Genomic DNA, 19153 nt, shown 5'->3' with positions numbered 1-19153 from the left:
CACTGAGATGGGTGCATATATGTAGATGTTTTCATCATTTAGAAATGTCCTTTTTCTTGACAGAAAATCACCCCCCCCCCCCCCCCCCCCCCGTTAAAATAACATCAAATTGATCAGAAATGCAGTGTAGACATTGTTAATGTTCTAAATTACTGTTGTAGCTGGAAATGGCTGATTTTTAATGGAAGCCCAGCATCCTGGAGTCTCTACTTAACTGTTGACTTTGAGACGGGTGTTTTGCGGGTACTATTTAATGAAGCTGCCAGTTGAGGACTTGCGAGGCATCTGTTTCTCATACTAGATACTTTAAAGTACTTGTCCTCTTGCTCAGTTGTGCACCGGGGCCTCCCACTCCTTTTTATTCTGGATAGAGCCAGTTTGCGCTGTTCTGTGAAGAGAGTAGTACACAGTGTTGTACGAGATCTTCAGTTTCTTGGCAATTTCTCGCATGGAATAGCCTTGGTTCTGAGAAATGGACTGACGAGTTTCAGAAGAAAGGACTTTGTTTCTGGCCATTTTGAGCCTGTAATCGAACCCACAAATGCTGATGCTCCAGACACTCAACGAGTCTAAGAAGGCCAGTTTTATTGCAACACAACAGTTTTCAGCTGTGCTAACATAATTGCAAAAGGGTTTTCTAATGATCAATTTGCCTTTTAAAATTATAAACTTGGATTAGCTAACACAACGTTCCATTGGAACACAGGAGTGATGGTTGCTGATAATGGGCCTCTGTACACCTATGTAGATATTCCATAAAAAATAAGCCGTTTCCATCTACAATAGTCATTTACAGCATTAGCCATGTCTACTCTGTATTTCTGATCAATTTGATGTTATCTTAATGGGAAAAAATGTTGCTTTTCTTTCAAAAACAAGGACATTTCTAAGTGACCCCAAATCTTTGAACGGTAGTGTGTGTCTAAAGTTTTAGAACACCTACTCATTCCAGGATTTATCTTTTATTTTGGCTATTTTCTCAATTGTAAATAATGGTGAAGGCATCAAAACTATGAAGTAACACATATTGAATCATATAGTAACCAAAAAATGTTAAAGAAATCCAAATATATTTGAGATTCTTCAAATAGCCACCCTTTGCCTTGATGACAGCTTTGTACACTCTTGGCATTCTCTCAACCAGTTTCACCTGGACTGCTTTTCCAACAGTCTTGAAGGAGTTCCCACATATATGCCGAGCACTTGTTGGCTTCTTTTCCTTCACTCTGTGGTCCAACTCATCCCAAGCCATCTAAAAACAATTTTGAGACTCAATGAAAACAACAGTGGCTGTAATAATTTATACTGCATGATCTTATTTTATTATTCACATAAGGATATATCAAGTTATTATTATTACCCCTTTGTACACGAAGAGTGACATTTTGCAAAAGCAAATGGCAGTGAGCCAACCAACCATAACATTTCAAATAGACCGGATGTATGGCATATTATCCAATCGGCCAAAAATGTCACCATCTCTTGAACATTTCTAAACACCAAATTTGTAAAAACATTTACAGTGCATTACGAAAGTATTCAGACGCTTTGCCTTTTTCCACATGTTGTTACGTTACTTATTCTCACATTGATTAAGTTGTTTTCCCCCTCATCAATCTACACACAATACCCCATAATGACAGAGCAATAACAGGTTTTTAGAAATGTTTTACAAATCTGTAAAAAAAAAAAAAAAAAAAATATTCAGTAAAGTATATTAAATATTAAAGTATTCAGACTCAGTAATTACAGCCTTGAGTCTTCTTTGACCCTACGAGCTTGGCACACCTGTATTTGGGGAATTTCTCCCATTCTTCTCTGCAGATCCTCTCAAGCTCTGTCAGGTTGGATGGGAAGCGTCGCTGCACAGTTATTTTCAGGTGTCTTCAGAGATGTTTGATCGGGTTCAAGTCTGGGCTCCGGCTGGGCCACTCAAGGACCTTCAGAGACTTGTCCCTAAGCCTCTCCTGCTTTGCCTTGGCTGTGTGCTTCGGGTCATTGTCCTGTTGAGGCTAAGGTTTACCTTCCAATCTGAGGTCCTGAGCGCTCTGGATCAGGTTTTCATCAAGGATCTCTCTGTACTTTGCTCCGTTCATCTTTCCCTCGATCCTGACTGGTCCCCCAGTCCCTACCACTGAAAAACATCCCCACAGCATGATGCTGCCACCACCATGCTTCACCATAGGGATGGTGCCAGGTTTCCTCCAGACGTGACGCTTGGCATTCAGGCCAAAGAGTTCAATCTTGGTTTTCATCAGTTTTTCTCATGGTCTGAGAGTCCTTTAGGTGCCTTTTGGCAAACTCCAAGCATGTGCCTTTTACTGAAGAGTGTCTTCCGTCTGACCACTCTACCGTAAAGGCCTGATTGGTGGAGTGTTGCAGAGACTGTTGTCCTTCTGGATGGTCCACCCATCTCCACAGGAACTCTGGAGCTCTGTCAGTGACCATCGGGTTCATGGTTACATCCCTTACCAAGGCCCTTCTCCCCCGATTGCTCAGTTTGGCCGGGCAGCCAGCTCTAGGAAGAGTCTAGGTGGTTCTTAACTTCTTCCATTTAAGAATGGTGGAGGCCACTGAGTTCTTGGGGACCTTCAATGCTGCAGAAATGTTTTGGTACCCTTCCTGTTTTTGCTTTGTCATTATGGGGTATTGTGTGTGTGTGTGTGTGTAGATTTGATTATTTATATTTAATCCATCTTAGAATAAGGCTGTAACAAAATGTGCACTGCACTGTAGAAAACATTCAATATCATGTACTAACTGCACCAGTGTTTTTTAGTATTTTTCTTGTTGCAACCTAAGGAGCCTATACAACGTCTTGATAGAAAGTGGATTGCTTAGTTCATGGCTGCAGAGGGATATTATGTGAATAGTCATTGACCCTCCGATGAAAGGTCTAATGCAGATAATGTACACTGTGTTATGGCGTTCCATGCATATCATCATTGCCCCTTTCCCAACACAATAGATGAATTCAAGTCAGTGTGCCGCAGCCTGCCTAGTGTCCTTTTGTCCAGGATGGTTACCATAGAAATATAATTACTAAAACGGACATTCCATTCAAGTCGATGTTCTGTGATGGGTAGTAATTATATTTCTATACTATGCTGTCAACGCCACACAGCAGACAGACACACATAAACACGGGGGGAGGGGGGGCCTTTATTGGTTGTCATAGCGACCCCCCCCCCCTTCTAAGATTGTATGCATTTATTGGAGGAAAACATGCAGTGGAAGGGAGAGATTTGTGTTCATTTGTTGTGCTGACTTCAGGAATGGATGTCTGGTTTTGGGGAGACAAATTCAAATGTACAGCATATTTCCCGATTCACGATGGTGTTATTTCTTATTGGAATATTCTTGTTCTCATTGTCACAACTAAGATGCATTATTTCCCATTATTTCATTTTGAGAGATGCAGCCCCCACTGTAAAATGATCCCCTAGCCTTATCCCCCTGGTCGCATAACAACTAGGACATTTGGCCCATTTACAGAGTAGATAGAAACCTGTCTGGTACAGGACAGGTGGTGCAGAGCTATTGATTGAGTCTGGAGGTGTAGTAGCTCTTCTTAGTTCAGGTCTTTTATAGGTTTTGATTCTGAATGGTGCTGAGCATCAACACATTGTCCCTCAGCCTTCTGCAGAATTCTGTCTTCGCCGTGCTCTGTGTTTGTCCCTTGACAACCAGCTTGTGCTCGCTATACGCTTCCAACGACGGGTCAGTGAAGCTATGCTGATTATTTAATATCGCACAAATGTCGGCCAGTGTACCCCCCCCCCAAAAAAACAAGACCAATATGTCTGCCTACCATATCATTTTGTATGTATTTTTCAGATGCAAGAGGGCCAGATGCTGTTTGACTATCCCAAAGCTGTTTTACCCATCTCAAGAGGAAAACCCTGAAAACAAAAAATAGCTGCCTATCTGACATTGATTTGTGTCTTTTATTTTTCAGATGGAAGATGGCCACACACTGTATGACTACAACGTGGGTCTGAACGATATCGTCCAGCTGCTTATCCGTTCCCAAGCGGGGGACGCTCCAGACAGTCCTCTCGTCATCTCCCCTGTCGTCAGCCCCAAGGAGTGTGACACAACGCCCCCCACCACCCCCAACACTACGACTGGTGCAGCTACCACCGCCTCTAAACCTACCACCGTGGCCCCAACACATACCCCCAAACCCACCACAGTCAACAACAACACAACCACCACTGGCGACACCAGTACTACCACCAACATCAGTACAACCACCAGTAAGAACACGAGTATCACCAGTGATCCCAATAACAATGGAGACAAGTCTTCTTCTGGTCCATCGGCACCACTGGAGAAGCACGACAACCAGCCATCAACCTCTACACGTCCCTTCCTCATAGACGCGGGAATTGGGGTGTTCAAGGTAAAAGAGAAATAACTGGCTGGACTGTGGTACAATTTTCTCTCGGGTTGATTAATTTGTGGTTTGTGTACGAAAGGCTGTGGGATAATATGCTATAGAATAAGAATATAATTAAGCAAAAAGGCCCGGGGGGTGGACACAATGCGTCGTGCCTGGATAGAGGCCTTTGCCGTGGTATATTGGCCATACATCACAAACCCCTGGGGTGCCTTACTGCTATTATAAACTGGTTACCAACGGAAAAATGTTATACCCGCCTCCCGGCGCCTCCCGGTGGCGCAGTGGTCTCTGCCACCAGAGACTCTGGGTTCGATCCCAGGCACTGTCGCAGCCGGCCGCGACCGGGAGGCCCATGGAGCTGCGCACAATTGGCCTAACATCGTCTGGGTTAGGGAGGGTTTGGCCGGCAGGATATCCTTGTCTCATCGTGCACTAGCGACTCCTGTGGCAGGCCGGGCGCAGTGCATGCTGACCAGGTCGCTAGGTGTACGGTGTTTCCTCCGACACATTGGTGCGGCTGGCTTCCGGGTTGGATGCGCACTGTGTTAAGAAGCACTGCGGCTTGGTTAGGTTGTGTTTCGAGGGAGCTCTAATCAAAAAGACAGTCCTCAGTCGGAGCTCAGTGAATTAGAGAGAGAGCATTCACAACTCTACTATAGCTCAGCTGGTTAGAGAGGGAGCATTCACAACTCTACTATAGCCCAGCTGGTTAGAGAGAGATTATTCACAACTCTACTATAGCTGAGCTGGTTAGAGAGAGAGCATTCACAACTACTATAGCTCAGCTGGTTAGAGAGAGAGCATTCACAACTACTATAGCTCAGCTGGTTATAGAGCATTTACAACTCTACTATAGCTGAGCTGGTTACAGAGAGAGCATTCGTAACTCTACTATAGCTCAGCTGGTTATAGAGAGAGCATTCACAACTCTACTATAGCTCAGTTGGTTATAGAGAGAGCATTCACAACTCTACTATAGCTCAGTTGGTAATAGAGAGAGCATTTACAACTCTACTATAGCTCAGTTGGTTAGAGAGAGAGCATTCACAACTCTACTATAGCTCAGCTGGTTAGAGAGAGAGCATTCACAATTCTACTATAGCTCAGCTGGTTAGAGAGAGAGCATTCACAATTGTACTATAGCTCAGCTGGTTAGAGAGAGAGCATTCACAATTGTACTATAGCTCAGCTGGTTAGAGAGAGAGCATTCACAATTCTACTATAGCTCAGCTGGTTAGAGAGAGAGCATTCACAATTCTACTATAGCTCAGCTGGTTAGAGAGAGAGCATTCACAATTCTACTATAGCTCAGCTGGTTAGAGAGAGAGCATTCACAATTCTACTATAGCTCAGCTGGTTAGAGAGAGAGCATTCACAATTCTACTATAGCTCAGTTGGTTATAGAGAGCATTCACAATTCTACTATAGCTCAGCTGGTTATAGAGAGCATTCACAATTCTACTATAGCTCAGCTGGTTAGAGAGAGAGCATTCACAATTCTACTATAGCTCAGTTGGTTAGAGAGAGAGCATTCACAATTCTACTATAGCTCAGCTGGTTATAGAGAGCATTCACAATTCTACTATAGCTCAGCTGGTTATAGAGAGAGCATTCACAATTCTACTATAGCTCAGCTGGTTATAGAGAGAGCATTCACAATTCTACTATAGCTCAGCTGGTTAGAGAGAGAGCATTCACAATTCTACTATAGCTCAGCTGGTTAGAGAGAGAGCATTCACAATTCTACTATAGCTCAGCTGGTTATAGAGAGCATTCACAATTCTACTATAGCTCAGCTGGTTAGAGAGAGAGCATTCACAATTCTACTATAGCTCAGTTGGTTATAGAGAGAGCATTCACAATTCTACTATAGCTCAGCTGGTTATAGAGAGCATTCACAATTCTACTATAGCTCAGCTGGTTATAGAGAGCATTCACAATTCTACTATAGCTCAGCTGGTTATAGAGAGCATTCACAATTCTACTATAGCTCAGCTGGTTAGAGAGAGAGCATTCACAATTCTACTATAGCTCAGTTGGTTATAGAGAGCATTCACAATTCTACTATAGCTCAGTTGGTTATAGAGAGCATTCACAATTCTACTATAGCTCAGCTGGTTATAGAGAGCATTCACAATTCTACTATAGCTCAGTTGGTTATAGAGAGAGCATTCACAATTCTACTATAGCTCAGCTGGTTATAGAGAGCATTCACAATTCTACTATAGCTCAGCTGGTTAGAGAGAGAGCATTCACAATTCTACTATAGCTCAGCTGGTTAGAGAGAGAGCATTCACAATTCTACTATAGCTCAGCTGGTTAGAGAGAGAGCATTCACAATTCTACTATAGCTCAGCTGGTTAGAGAGAGAGCATTCACAATTCTACTATAGCTCAGCTGGTTAGAGAGAGAGCATTCACAATTCTACTATAGCTCAGCTGGTTAGAGAGAGAGCATTCACAATTCTACTATAGCTCAGCTGGTTAGAGAGAGCATTCACAATTCTACTATAGCTCAGCTGGTTAGAGAGAGAGCATTCACTATTCTACTATAGCTCAGCTGGTTAGAGAGAGAGCATTCACAATTCTACTATAGCTCAGTTGGTTATAGAGAGAGCATTCACAATTCTACTATAGCTCAGTTGGTTATAGAGAGCATTCACAATTCTACTATAGCTCAGCTGGTTAGAGAGAGAGCATTCACAATTCTACTATAGCTCAGCTGGTTATAGAGAGCATTCACAATTCTACTATAGCTCAGCTGGTTAGAGAGAGAGCATTCACAATTCTACTATAGCTCAGCTGGTTATAGAGAGCATTCACAATTTAGGAGATACTGAAATATGTTTTGTCGTTAATTTCCTTCATGGCAATGGTACACCAGCAGCAGGTCATGCGGCCTCATTTCACCACCTTTTCCCCTTTGCATTGCTGTGGTTTGGGCCCACATGCCTGTGGTAGTTTGAATTGGCAGCCATGTCTCAACTCCCTCAGCGATCTGAACTCCATCTCCATAGTGACCAGCCGGCCAGGACACAGTGCTCAGGAGTGTTTAGCTACTGTAGCAGGTCCAGTGGTGTGGGTGCCAGTCAGGGGTCTGTCTGGCTGACTGGTGTGTGTGAGGTGGCTGGGTTGCTTTTATCTGTCCTATTTCACATGTGTGAATTGGAAATGTGTTGTTTTTTTTGCATATCCCAACTCTCCCCGAGTCACCCTTGGAGAGTGGGGTCACAGCCAGGGGAGGTTGATATATTGTTATGGGTCCTTATTCACAAAGCGTCTCAGAGTGGGAGTTATGCTATAGGATCAGTGTAGCCTTTTAGATCATAATGAATAGGATTTATATGGACGGGGGGTGGGGGGGGGCGTCATACAACAGCACTCCTGTTCTGATAAGCATTTTGAATACCGGCCCTGTACTCAAGTGTCCCTGTTGAGTGATGTCTGGATGGAACTGTACCTCGTCTTTTACCTCATGGTATGTTGCTCTACAGATTTAATCTCCCCTAGGCCTAGAATCAGATAACAGGTTCTAGAAGCCATATTACCATGGAACAAATGGTTGCTAGGAATTTCTCTTGGTATTTTTTATTATTCATACTCACTTACAGTAAATGGTGGAGCTGCTACGTTTTGATGGACATGTCCTGTTCACAGTTAACACCAAAGCCAAGCTGCAGGGGAGTGTGGGCCTAAAGATGCCTTGTAGACCCAAGCTCATAGACACACTATACCCAGAGCCCAGCCCTGAGAGAGGGCCTGCCGCTGGCGAACCACAGCGGCTGTAAAAGATATGTGCTGGAACATGGACAGGACAGTCTCTTGGCTCAATGCTTATAGCGCCATCAAGGAGATGACTGCAGCTGTGTTTTCAGTTCCAAAAGTATGTGGACGCCTGCTCGTGGAACATCTCATTCCAAAATCATGGGCATTAATATGGAGTTGGTCCTCCCTTTGCTGCTATACCAGCCTCCACTCTTCTGGGAAGCCTTTCCACTAGATGTTGGAACATTGCTGCGGGGACTTGCTTCCATTCAGCCACAAAAGCATTAGTGAGGTCTGGCACTGATGTTGGGTCAATTAGGCCTGGCTCACAGTCGGCTTTCCAATTCATCCCAAAGGTGTTTGATGGGGTTGAGGTCAGGGCTCTGTGCAGGCCAGTCAAGTTCTTCCACACCGATCTCGACAAACCATTTCTGTATGGACCTCGCTTTGTGCACGGGGGCATTGTCCATGCTGAAATAAGAATACAATGGGTGTAGATCTTACCGTGAAATAGTTACGAGCCCTTAAACCAACAATGCAGTTTTAAGAAAATAGTTTTAAAAATATTTACTAAATAAACTAAAGTAAAATAATAAGGTAGGTAGGTAGGTAGGTAGGTAGGTAGGTAGGTAGGTAGGTAGGTGTAAAGTGACTGCATATCTAATAAACAGGGAGTAGCAGCAGTGTAAAAACAAAGGGTGGGGGTGGTGTCAATGCAAATAGTCTGGGTGGCCATTTGATGAATTGTTCAGCAGTCTTATGGCTTGGATATAGAGGCTGATAAGGAGCCTTTTAGACATCGACTTGGATGTCATTGTATGCTGTAGTGTTAAGATTTCCCTTCACTGGAACTAAGGGGCCCGAATCATGAAAAACAGCCCCAGATCATCATTCCTCCTCCACCAAACTTTACAGTCGGCACTATGCATTCGAGCAGGTAGCGTTCTCCTGGCATCCACCAAAACCCAGATTAGTCCGTCGGACTGCCAGATGGTGAAGCCTGATTCATCCCTCCCGAGAACGCATTTCCACTGTTCCAGAGTCCAATGATGGCGAGCTTTACACCACTCCAGCCGACCCTTGGCATCGCACATGGTGATCTTAGGCTTGTGTGGCTGCACAGCCATGGAAACCCATTTCATGAAGCTCCCGACGAACAGTCATTGTGTTGATGTTGCTTCCAGAGTCCGTTTGGAACTCGGTAGTGAGTATTGCAACCGAGGACAGACAATTTTTACGTGCCATGAGCTTCACCACCCGGCGGTCCCGTTCTGTGAACTTGTGTGGCCCACCATTTTGTGGCTGAGCTGTTGTTGCTCCTAGATGTTTCCACTTCACAATAACAGCACTTACAGTTGACCGGGGCAGCTTTAGCAGGGCAGAAATTTGATGAAACTGACTTGTTGGAAAGGTGACATCCTATGGCGGTGTCACTTTGAAAGCCACTGAGCTCTTCAGTAAGGCCATTCTGTTGCCAATGTTTGTCTATGGAGATTGCATGGCTGTGTGCTTGATTTCATACACCTGTCAGCAACGGGTGTGGCTGAAATAGCCAAATACCCTGAAATAGTCACAAACGTTTGGCATTGTAGTGTACTAACAGGATTACTTAAACACTCAAATGTACCATTGTGCACTCTGACTCACTGTCTGATAAATAGCATATTTTATTATATTATGACTAATGATGGAGATGACTGAACAGCAAAGAGGTTTACTCAGTAGATAAAACTGACGAGGTAAGCACACTCACACATAATGAACAGGAAGTAGTATATGTATTGTATTACGTAGTGTGAACAGGAAGTAGTAGCTCTATGTAAACTTAATGTGAACAGAAAAGCAGATTTTTGGTGTTAACTTTGATACTGCTACTGAGACGGAGTACAGTAGTAGTGATTTCTCTGAAAGCTAACATTTGTTTTAGTTTGTTCGTGATCAATTTTTGCAGGTTCAGGGTACCTGTATTATTGATGTGCTACTGTTTTTGGTGAGACTTGTAGTTTAAGATTTAAATGTACTCAAACCCAGAAGGTAAGGTCTCTGTAGTGTTGTGGTGTCTCCCTTGTAGTGTGTTTTCCTATATTTTTAATGTTTAATTCCAGCCCCCATCCCTGTAAGAGGCCTTTTGGTAGGCCGTCATTGTAAGTAAGAATTTGTTCTTAACGGACTTGCCTAGTTAAATAAATATAATACAAAAATTGGCGTGTGGCCCAGAGGATGTCCCTGTCAATTAGCAGTCCCCATTGGCCTGTAGAGATGAACATGTCTGCTTTCACTATCCGTCTCTCCTGGAGCTGATGACAGGACCACATAAAAACAGCAGCCTGACTGAAGGCTCTGTCTGATTCTCATGTAGATGTGAATTAATATGGAAAGGTACAAGCTTTGTCCTTTATAAACAGGCTGGTGGGTTTTGGAGACTAGCGTCGGAGTCGATTCCATTTAAATTCAGGAATTTGATTTACTTCCTGAATTTAAATGGACTTGACCCCCAAAAACCCCACTGTCCCTCCCAGCCTAACCCTAACTCAGCTCTTTAATTCAAGGACTTTACAACGTCTGATACTTTATATTCTGCATCTGTACAAGGCTGAGATCTGGATTGATGGTCTCTTGATGCGTTCTCGGTTTGTTTTTATGATGCGTAGCGTTGTTAGCTAATAGAGTTAGCCTCTCAGGGTGATGTCACTGTTCTGGAATGTTCATCAGTTCTGGAATCTTCATCCGTGAGTTCTTCAGTGAGTGTTTGTTGAGCGGCAAAGGGGGGACAGAGAACCTCCATCCACTGCAGCCACGATACACATTGTAGACATTGCTATGCTCAGAGGTCCCAGACAGCATGTTGTTGGCCTTGCCCCTCCCTGTCTCCTAGCTCTGTTATGCATGTGAGCTGCTCATGTCCTGTATACTGAGGCAAGGGCGGCGCATTTATAGCATAGTCAATGGTGTTTAGCTAACACACTGGAGACAGAGTGTCTCTCATTTTGTCGCTAATCATGAACTTTTTCTTTCGTCAAACCTTTCCATTGCCCAAGTAACTGAGGATTATTTTCCTCCACTTTGTTTGTTCATGATGTCATGAGGCTTTGACTTATAGGAAGACCTTTTCTTTTAACATTTCATCACTATCCTTGAAATGTCCCGTGAGTCTGTTGCTTTGTTTACCCACAAACCTGTTATTGCTTTCATCAGTACTCAAAGCCAGCTGCACTCTGCACATCCATTCATTTTAATTGTTCGTGTGCATGTTATTCATAGTTGAAAGGTAAACTACATTTTCTGTTTATTTTTCTCCTTTCAGATAAACGAGTTGGTGGACTGCAGGGACATAAGCATTGGTGCCTGGTTTGAAGCCTGCATCGACAACGTGTCACTCAGCCCAAAGGGACAGAACAGCACCAGTAAAGCTCCTACAGCAGGGAAGGTTGGCAGGCCTAGCAAAAGGACGAACGGCAAGCTTGAGCCGGGCCAAGGCCAAAGCCACCTCTCCTCCTCAGACAATAATAATAATAATAATGGGAATAATTCGACTTCTGTGTTGAACTCTGACAGTATTGGGCCAGGGGCTGGGCCCTCCACCTCTCAAACAGACTATACTGCCACAGACAAAGAGAAGGAGGATGTGACGTACCACATCAGATATGATGAGTAAGTTGTCCGTGCTTTCTGACCTACTAGGCTTGCTATCGCAGATTCATAGTTTCCTTTTTTGTTTGCTCATGGTTTTAGAAAAGTTTAATTCAGTTTGGTGGGATTAACCAACTGTGAGTGGTGATGGATCCTACCAGGTAAGTAAGGACTGTGTAGACTGGGGTGCTTGGGAGTTCAGGAGGAGGTGTGATTGCATGCTATATATGAATGAATGAATGATCTAAGCCATAAAAACGGCTGTATAACACGATATGCACTTACAGTATGTAGTGCTGCACCATTAGATACAGAGGAGGAGAGATGACATGCCATATAAATCCCGGTATATCTACCATGATACTTCTTGATGTAGTGCTACACCATTAGATACAGAGGAGGAGAGATGACATGCCATATAAATCCCGGTATATCTACCATGATACTTCTTGATGTAGTGCTACACCATTAGATACAGAGGAGGAGAGATGACATGCCATATAAATCCCGGTATATCTACCATGATACTTCTTGATGTAGTGCTACACCATTAGATACAGAGGAGGAGAGATGACATGCCATATAAATCCCGGTATATCTACCATGATACTTCTTGATGTAGTGCTACACCATTAGATACAGAGGAGGAGAGATGACATGCCATATAAATCCCGGTATATCTACCATGATACTTCTTGATGTAGTGCTACACCATTAGATACAGAGGAGGAGAGATGACATGCCATATAAATCCCGGTATATCTACCATGATACTTCTTGATGTAGTGCTGCACCATTGGAGTTGATTTACAATAGCCCCACCCGCTCATTTGACCTTTAACCCAGGAAACAAAAGCTCAGGCACTAATTGAAGAGAATCCTATTTCCCTGATAGCCTTGGTGAGTCAGTCAAATGGAAATCGATGTGCAACAGGAAGTCATTTCCTGTCTCGGAGATCCATTAGAAAAAGGAATACAAACAATTTGTCTGCAGCGTTGATCCTGGAGTGAGAATGTATGTTTTTAGGACTGACGCATAACTTTCATTTACACACAGTTGCTAGGCGGAGAGTAATAGCCAGATGAAATAGACAAGGTATAGTTCAATTCTGGATACATCCTGTCAGTTTGGAAATCTGAGACGTTGAATTGCATTTTTACTATATTTACACAACTTCCATGGCTTCCAACTTCTCTAAAAACAACATTGTCAGTAGTTGGTGTTTTGAACAAAAACTGGGACAATGTGTTCAGTTTTACATGCAATCAAAGTAGGGAACATCTGCAACATATTAATGCAAAAATGTTTTTTAATTTAACTCATGCAATTTAAGCAGAAATTGCCCTACATCCTGCTGGATGGTGAATGTTCCCCTGTAGGGATGTTTGGGATGTGAACCCACAACCCTTGGGTTCAGAGGGAACAGGAAATGGGGTCAGGTTGGAGCAGCTTGTTTAAAACCACAGCCCCTGATTTATCCCTCCCTGCCTGCAGCTTATAAGGGAATGTAGAATAGGGTGGTGTAGGGGGAAGCTGCTAAATAGAATTTGGAGTCATCTTTTTCTGGTGAATCCATTCAGAAGGAGCCGTTTCCATGGTAACCACAGAGTTCTCGGGAGCGTTACTCTAACCGCCTCATCTCCACATTCTAATTGCTGCCTAAAATTGAGTGGCACATCTAGCATGTCACACGGAGAGGTACAGGAGGCTCGTTGCCGTGTGAACCACATACACCACTACTGTTGTAGAGTAGCTATCAATCTCTTCAGCCATATTGAAATATGATCCGTGTTTGACTTGGGCAGGAGCTCACCGACGCTGACTACTGGCACCTCACATTTTCTACTGCTTGAGCTCCTGTTCCTCTTATGGAATATTAGTTCAAAAGTATTGTGCAGATCCTGAACCAAAATATACACAGTACTGACACCCAAAATGAGTACCAACGTCTATTTTCAGTCCAAGCCAAGCACTGAGGATGACGATTGCAAATAGCATCAACGCATATTTCAAATGACCCCAAGCCAAGCAGCTTCTCTCTCTGGCTCTGATTGGTAAATGACCCCAAGCCAAGCAGCTTCTCTCTCTGGCTCTGATTGGTAAATGACCCCAAGCCAAGCAGCTTCTCTCTCTGGCACTGATTGGTAAATGACCCCAAGCCAAGCAGCTTCTCTCTCTGGCACTGATTGGTAAACGACCCCAAGCCAAGCAGCTTCTCTCTCTGGCTCTGATTGGTAAACGGTACAATCTACCTTCCCAGGTTTTTACTGTTTGTTAGAGCGCCGAGCGGAGGGTTTTTCTCATCTCCTTTGTGTGCGTTGTGGTTAGGCAAGGCTTTCCAAGGTTCTTGCTGTATAATTTGATGCAGAAAAACAGCCTGTTTCACATTGAAATCTCAAACTAATTTCCAACAAAACTGTTGCCTCCAAGATAAAGAATCCTCTGCGTTTTTGTTGTTGCCTGTTTTTCTATACCTACAAGCATCTCAGATCTGGCTTATGGTCCGTCTAGTATTTGGCCCAACCAGTGCATGTACGTACATCCAACCAGAAAAAAAACCTGGATAGCATAAATAATACAATTATCAAATTATATGGTTATATAAAATAGATCAGAAGGAATATATTACCGCAGAGACCATGCAATTTCAGTATTGTGGCAGCTACCCCCACCCCCCCCTTTCTAATTTAGCTGCATGGATTAAACCTGGTACTTAGATGTAACAGATCGAATTCAGTGTATTTTCATTCAGTGTATTTCACTATTGCTAAAGGCAGACTGAGACCAAATGCCTGCAGGTCCATTGAATGATAAAATAATGCCGCTGTTACAACAGACTTGGCAACCTTGTATTGCGTGAATAGATCCAACCAGGACTGCCTTCCTGCTAGTAAATTACTCCCCCACTGTCCTCTCAATGCACTTCACTTCACTTATCCTCCCTCTTGTTTTCAGATTAAATGTGATTAAACAGATCTTGAATTTTTTTTCCTCGTTTCCATTTAAATCCTCAATTACAAATTAACAGAGAGGTTAACAGAATGTGATCATTTCACCCGTGATGCTACCATGGAGTAATTACGCTCAACTAAGAACAGCTGTGTGTGTGTGTGTGTGTGGCTCCTCATCTGAACCCAGAGACCCTATCAAACCATGCAGCTTATCTGACAGCCATGGGATCCAGCAAAACGATATTGGTTTTCACATCTCTCCTCTACATGCTGTACATGAGATCTGTCTGGTTGTCTACTTATAATGTTGATCACAGTCTCTCCAGTCAACACTCTAAATTCCACAATCTAAAACCCAAATTCTAAATTACATTCTAGAATCCCTGCTTCCAGCTCCTCCTAGGTCCCATGTATAGTATGAGGGTCTGTGTGGCCCATGTTGGGGGTGGACCACCGTGTGCTGAACACTGACTTCTGTTCTGTTCTCCCCCTACGGAGCCTCCTGTTACCCTCCCAGTGTCCCAGCACATTGACTTCTGTTCTCCCCCTACGGAGCCTCTGTAATCCCCGCCACCCAAAAAAGGAAATCCGTGCCTCTAGCCTGCTACCCTCACACAGTGTCCCAGCACACTGAAGCCGTTACTGTGCCCAATCATTCTTCCCTAGTGTCTACTCACCTATACACTAGTCATGCTGATGGACTGAATTGTAAAATGCATTCTAGTAGAATGCATAAATGACTTGCATTGACAGGACACATTAGGATACATGTGTTAGGCAGTGGGGGCCCTATGCACTCCCTCTCTCTCACACACAGACACGCACACATGAACATACACACACATGAACATACACACACATGTAGAGGGTGTTGCTGTGAACCATATGCTGGTCTTTCTCTCTCCCTCTGTGTAAAGCGTCGGCCCGGGGGCTATAGAGGATGTGTGTGTGTGGGGTACCACGGATTGATATTCAGGACATGAACATGATTGTGCAGGGAGCACATGCAGGGAGAGAGAATGTGAGGGACGATCAGACTGAGGAGGTTGTGTCTGAAACGGCATCCTATTCCCTTTATAGTGCACTACTTTAGGCCAGAGCCCAATGGTACCCTATTCCCTTTATAGTGCACTACTTTAGACCAGAGCCCTATGGCACCCTATTCCCTTTATAGTGCACTACTTTAGGCCAGAGCCCTATGGTACCCTATTCCCTTTATAGTGCACTACTTTAGACCAGAGCCCTAATGCAGGTCCACTTCTATCTAGGTTTCATAGTACAGCCAGTGGCAGATGAGCCTCCTCCCCATGCCAATGTGTGTTGTAGCATCCATTCAATGGTCAAACGAATGTCTAAATAACAGTCTTCCTGTGGTCGGGATTCCATCACCCCACCACTGTCACATTCATATGATGGAGGATGGGCTGAGAAGATTAGCACAAAATCCTACAGAAACCACTGTAATTGTATTTCAGCAGAGTGTTACAGATTTAAGATGCATCTGTCTAGTCAGTGTGTTACTAACTCAAATGAGATGGTCAGACAGATGCATGAGAAGGTCAGAGGAAAGCTCTGTGATCTGTGTGTGTGTGGGTGTGTGTGTGTGTGTGTGTGTGTGTGTGTGTGTGTGTGAGAAAAGCATTGTGTTAAGTAGACGTAGGTGAGCTAGTCTCCAGTTTTCACACCGTCCCTTTGAAACGGTAGATCCCCTTGTTGTCTCTTCTCTCCTGATCTCCGCCACAGAGATCCTATGTTTTATACATTAGACATTCTTTTGATGTAAAACTCTGATAACCTGGGGGATGTGGGGAATAGGGAGGGATGTATTTGAAACATACATATACAGTATAGCCTACACTTGCATAATTTACTCTTTTCTTATGGTGATACATACTTGACAAACTCTTTCTACATCTCTAAGCCCGTTGAATTTGTCCCAGTTCACAGTGCATATTATATTTGCTATCTGAGTGCCTGCATGTTTGAAATATCAATTTATCCAAAGAGGTGAACCTGGACCCAGTGTTCCTTGCATGAAAACAATTAGTGACTACCCAAGGAGACCCCAAATACAGGGGTGTGGTGAACGGTGCTCCCTCACCTTCTTTTTTTTCAATTTGAGAATACACTGAACTGGTAAAAATATTTCTGGAAAATTGAAGTCTGATACATTTGAAATTATATTTAATTACCGCTAATGTTCCATGAAAACGATCGAATGACAAACTAAATTAATATGTAGGCTATAGCAGCACACAGGGTGGCAGGGTAGCCTAGTGGTTAGAGTGTTGGACTAGTAACCGAAAGGTTGCGAGTTCAAATCCCTGAGCTACAAATCTGTCGTTCTCCCCCTGAACAGGCAGTTAACCCACCGTTCCTAGGCCATCATTGAAAATAAGAATTTGTTCTTAACTGACTTGCCTAGTTAAATAAAGGTAAAATACAGGGAAGAAACCACCATTTACCAACCCGTCTTCCCCCTCTCTCTCTAGTGGTGGTGCAAATTAGGAATAAACTGTAGGCTTGTGCAGAGGCCCGTCGGTCGGAGGCTTGACCACTTTGAATGGGCGAAATGCGACATAACAAGAACTCCCACAGACAGAACTCCTGAGGTTGACTTGGAGCTCATGTACCACGTACTTGAACTCACCCTACTGTCAGAGTGCTTAACTTACAGTAACGTACCACCTATATTGTGTACACAGAGAAAGTGATCCACCACGTGAACCTTGTCATCACACTAACGAGATCTAGGATCCAAATTAACCGCGTGTCTGCCTTGATGTTCATAAAACTCCACTTGCGCAGTGAAACCCAGAACGATATGTTGACCACTTGCTTACGGTGAGGTCCTTTCAGTGCCACAATTTTGAAGGGCGCTCCAAATCTCTTAAAATAACCCTCATCAAGATCTGTTGCCTAACCCTAATAGTCTTACTCATCTTATCATTATTATAAATAGAAGATTATCATTCTCACAAATGGTGCTCATTGAGTCAATTTAAATCAAAGCTGAATGAATGTCTCGCAAGATCACATAATGATTAATCATTAAGTATTTTACATAACAGAATGTAATATAATAGCATAGTAAGCATATAATATGTTACACCAAATACACCTCAGTCATTTCTTATCTGAAGCTGAATAGTCAACAACAAATCCTGCGCCAAAACTAAACAGCGCATGCCGATAGGCAGGATATAAGCTTTCGTAACAGCTGGCCAGCGATCCCAATTGATTGGTGTTTGTTCTGACGATGGACACAATGAAGCACATTCGATGTGCAGGATCAACAAGATGTTGATGGCTGTAGATTTGTGGCTTGCATATCAATATCAGACTGGGGATTTTGTAATCAAACATCAACCATTTACAAAAAATAGTACAAAATACAATAAACGTAAGTTCCTGACGATAGACAAAAGGAAATACATTAGATGTGCAGGACAACAGTATGTTGATGGCTGATTCCTGATTTGTCTGTTTAGCATTGAAATAACTGTGAATTAGCAGGGTTCTAAAGTGTTAAAGAGCGTGATCTACCGCTTGCATGTCAATATCAGGCTGGGAAGAATTTACATTTGCGATCTCCACCTATCTGCAAGCATGACCAATAGCATAACACCTTACTGATATGTAAATTCAAACAACCAATAGGAATAAATATAAACATTGAAATACGTATTTCTGCAGTGTCAGGTGGAAAGATAACAACCCTGTTACACTTTAAACAAAATGTGCCTAGAAGAAAGGCTAATAGTTAACACCATCTGCTTAAATTCACTCATGAAACAGTAATTCAAGAAGATTTAAATGCATATTCCCATGAAACTGATCGGAGATCAAATGATTGGCATGCTGTTTGGATATTTCACGGGTAAAACGTGAATTATCATTCATAAATGACAGTGATGATGGTCTATTTTGAAATGAGTTATGCCCCTAACTTGGTTTTTGTGTGGGCATAGGCAGACGTTGCAATTGGAGAATGCATTATATGCATATTCTATAATGATATTCAATGGGCTACAAATGTGGATTGAAAAATGACGTCATTAAATAAAATAAATGTGCTCCCTCGCCTAAAAAAAATAGCACTACTGCACAAATAACATGTATCTGAAGATTGTTTTGTTGTGATTTTGCTATACAAAAAATCTATGCAAATGTGTGCTTTGTACCACTTAAAATGTCAGATATTGCATATACGTTACGAACATTTCAAGTGAGTATACTTTGCCCCAAAAAATAAAAAATTCATAGAAAATGTACTCGGGTGTGTTGACATCTTATGAGCATTTTGCATGCATTGAATTAGCCAAGCAGTTCTGTCAATTCCCTCTGAGAGTAATTCATTTAGGAGATTTACACTCCCTGTAGATGCTTTACATAATGAATG

General features: G+C 43.0%; 1 protein-coding gene across 1 annotated transcript in view; it reads left to right on the top strand.

Annotated features, from left to right (window-relative positions):
• Positions 1-19153, top strand: part of LOC139422722 (E3 ubiquitin-protein ligase UHRF2-like) — a 41996-nt gene that overhangs the window by 11889 nt on the left and 10954 nt on the right. The window contains exons 2-3 of the mRNA XM_071174029.1: positions 3959-4405; positions 11474-11820. Of these exons, the coding sequence (XP_071030130.1) occupies positions 3959-4405; positions 11474-11820 (794 nt within the window). The remainder of the gene's footprint in view (positions 1-3958; positions 4406-11473; positions 11821-19153) is intronic.

This window comes from Oncorhynchus clarkii, chromosome 12 (assembly GCF_045791955.1).
Source record: "Oncorhynchus clarkii lewisi isolate Uvic-CL-2024 chromosome 12, UVic_Ocla_1.0, whole genome shotgun sequence".
In the NCBI taxonomy this organism is placed as follows: domain Eukaryota; kingdom Metazoa; phylum Chordata; class Actinopteri; order Salmoniformes; family Salmonidae; genus Oncorhynchus; species Oncorhynchus clarkii.
Note: the sequence above shows the minus strand (reverse complement) of the source record. Positions and strands in the feature narration are given on the sequence as shown.